Source organism: Erigeron canadensis, chromosome 8, assembly GCF_010389155.1.
Source record: "Erigeron canadensis isolate Cc75 chromosome 8, C_canadensis_v1, whole genome shotgun sequence".
Taxonomy (NCBI): Eukaryota; Viridiplantae; Streptophyta; class Magnoliopsida; order Asterales; family Asteraceae; genus Erigeron; species Erigeron canadensis.
In genome coordinates this window covers 45,793,990-45,796,444 of record NC_057768.1, presented here as the reverse complement: position 1 = coordinate 45,796,444, position 2,455 = coordinate 45,793,990, and the positions used below count along the sequence as shown (strand labels likewise).

At 40.4% G+C, this 2,455-nt stretch overlaps 1 protein-coding gene across 1 annotated transcript; it reads right to left on the bottom strand.

Moving 5' to 3' along the window:
- Positions 1-755: 755 nt before the first annotated feature.
- On the bottom strand, positions 756-2,455 carry LOC122580062 (extensin-3-like). Its single transcript, XM_043752333.1, has 3 exons — positions 2,376-2,455; positions 2,182-2,266; positions 756-2,100 (listed from the first exon to the last, which is right to left on the bottom strand). Exons 1-3 carry the CDS (start codon positions 2,391-2,393, stop codon positions 1,079-1,081), a joined length of 1,125 nt encoding a protein of 374 aa, XP_043608268.1. The 5' UTR covers positions 2,394-2,455; the 3' UTR covers positions 756-1,078.

Here is a 2,455-nt window from a genome sequence, read left to right as displayed (position 1 = left end):
ATAAAGCCATCTCCGACGACTGAGTGAAGCCACCAGCCGGACTTTAGTTATCTCCGGCGACCCAATAAAGTCATCTCCATGTACCACCGCCCTTCAGATTCACCTTTCACCAGTCATTATGCCCGTTTTGCCGACAAAGTCTTCATATATTTGACCGTTTGACCGGTTTACCCCGGTTTGTTTCGGTTCACTTTCAATGAACTGACCGTTAGATGGTGAACCGGATTTCTTTCAATTTCCGGTCGAACCATGGTCAGATCGGTCCGACCGGCCGGTTCGAAAACATTGCATATATACATACAAAATGCTAAACAACAAAAATAGGTCCTACGAGCAATAACAGTAATAAACCATTTGTTTCCTATACACGTCAAGAAGGTATAATTATAACGCTACACGAAAAGAGGTTGCTTTGCCGAACTTTCTTTAAAACCAAGAAGTTTCGACGAAGCACTCAAAAGGACATATATCTTTTAGCTTTCGAATATGTGCATCTTTATTTCTTTTTCATACTTAGCTTGTCAAACATCATGTAGCCAGGCTAGTAGTAGTGTTACTTTGCCATACTCATGTAACAAACATGTGTACATACTCCACACACACACACACACATATATATATATATATTCACAAATCACGTAAAATAATGAATTGTTATCGTCCCAGCCTCTCATCCGCAGGATGAAGCATATATTCTTCCTGCACTTAGAAGCTAGGAATCTTATTCCTCCTCATTATCATATCACATGCTTCTATCGAATTCAATAATGTCATCTAATTAAATCAACAAAATCCATATATATTATGCGAGTAGTGTTTAACATATATATTGGTTAACTTTCTTAATTGTTAACCTCTGACTATATATGGACGTATCGACATGTAAACTAACTGGATGCCCCTGCGAATCTACATGTGTTCTTTTTGTAAGAATAAGTAATTACCAACAAATTAATTCATAGTGCCTTTTGTAAAAAAAATTCTGGATCCGCCACCGGTGCATTTGTTTGCCACAAGGAAAAGTACGTGTGGCTTTCACACGATATGTAGTCCCCTTCGACCAATTCAATCCTTCTAGCTAGACAATAGTACATGCATTTGGATTTTCATCACTGAAAATAGAGGTAATATTACCACTTCCGTTGCTGCTGCTGTAATACTCGCCACTATAGGGAGTAGTATAATGTAGTGGCGGTTCTGGCTGCTGGCTATAATTTGAGTATGGTTGGGGCGGTTCGGTTCTGCTGTAGTGTGTGTATGGTGGTTCTGATTGGTTGAAATGTGTGTATTGTGGTGGTGGTTCAGGTTTATTGTATTGTGTATTTAGTGGGGGTGGCTCGGACCTCTTGTAGTGTGTGTGATGTAATGGTAGTTCAGGTCGGCTGAATTGTGGGGGTGGTGGTGGTTCAGGTCTAGCATAATGTGTGCGTCGTTGGGGCGGTGTTTCTGGTCTGTTAAAATGTGTGGATTGTGGTGGTGGTTCAGCTCTAGTATAATGTATGTGTTGAGGTGGTGGTTCTGGTCTGTTGAAATGTGTGGATTGTTGTGGTGGTTCTGCAGGTTGATCAGTATTGTAATGTGAGTATTGTGGAGGTGGACGGATATTTGAATAATGGGTTACATAAGGTGTAGGTTTGTATGTGTTATAGCTGTGGTTCACCTGGATCGGCTGTGGTGGCTCATGTTTGTATACTGGACTAGGAGAACTCGAGTAATGTTGAACAGCCACATTATGCACTCGATCATGACTATATCTCTGTCCGTGGTCTGGTGGATTATAATGGTGCACCACGTGAACCTCTTCGGCTTCACTTGATCTAGAAGGTTCTTGGGCTGGTTCACGAGGTGGATTTTCTGGTTCTTTTGGTGGCTCGACTGGTTCGGCAGGTGGAACCGATTCTGCTGGAGAAGGGTCAGGAGGTGGTGCATCTGCACCATCTCCTGGATGTGGTTCATTCATTGGGCTTTGTTCTGTCTCTAAACAAATTGTTGCAACTAGTTTCCTTGTTTTCTTAATTGCCTTTACAATTTTTGCAGGTTCCGCCCATCCAATTATTGTTAGTTTCTGTTGAGGGATATCGATATAGATATCTTGTATCCCTAAAAACATACACAATATATCTAATGATTAATAAATAAGCAAGATATAAGTAATCTAATCAAGACCACGATGTTACTTACCATTGATGCCATGAAGTGCCTTTTTGATCTTTTGAACACATCCATTACAGTCTATTCGAACTCGAATCTGAGTAACTCGAGGTTTCTGCATACATTGTCACATGAAAATTTTAGAACCTTGGTTAAGTTAGTCGTTGATATATTTAGACTAGCTATAAAAGACCGCAAAGTTTGATATGGGTTTTAGACAGTACCTCATTTTCCGGGACCATAATTTAGAGATTGAGAGGAGAACCTTACAAGAGATTGTAAGTATGTGGGGAGGGTGTAAAAC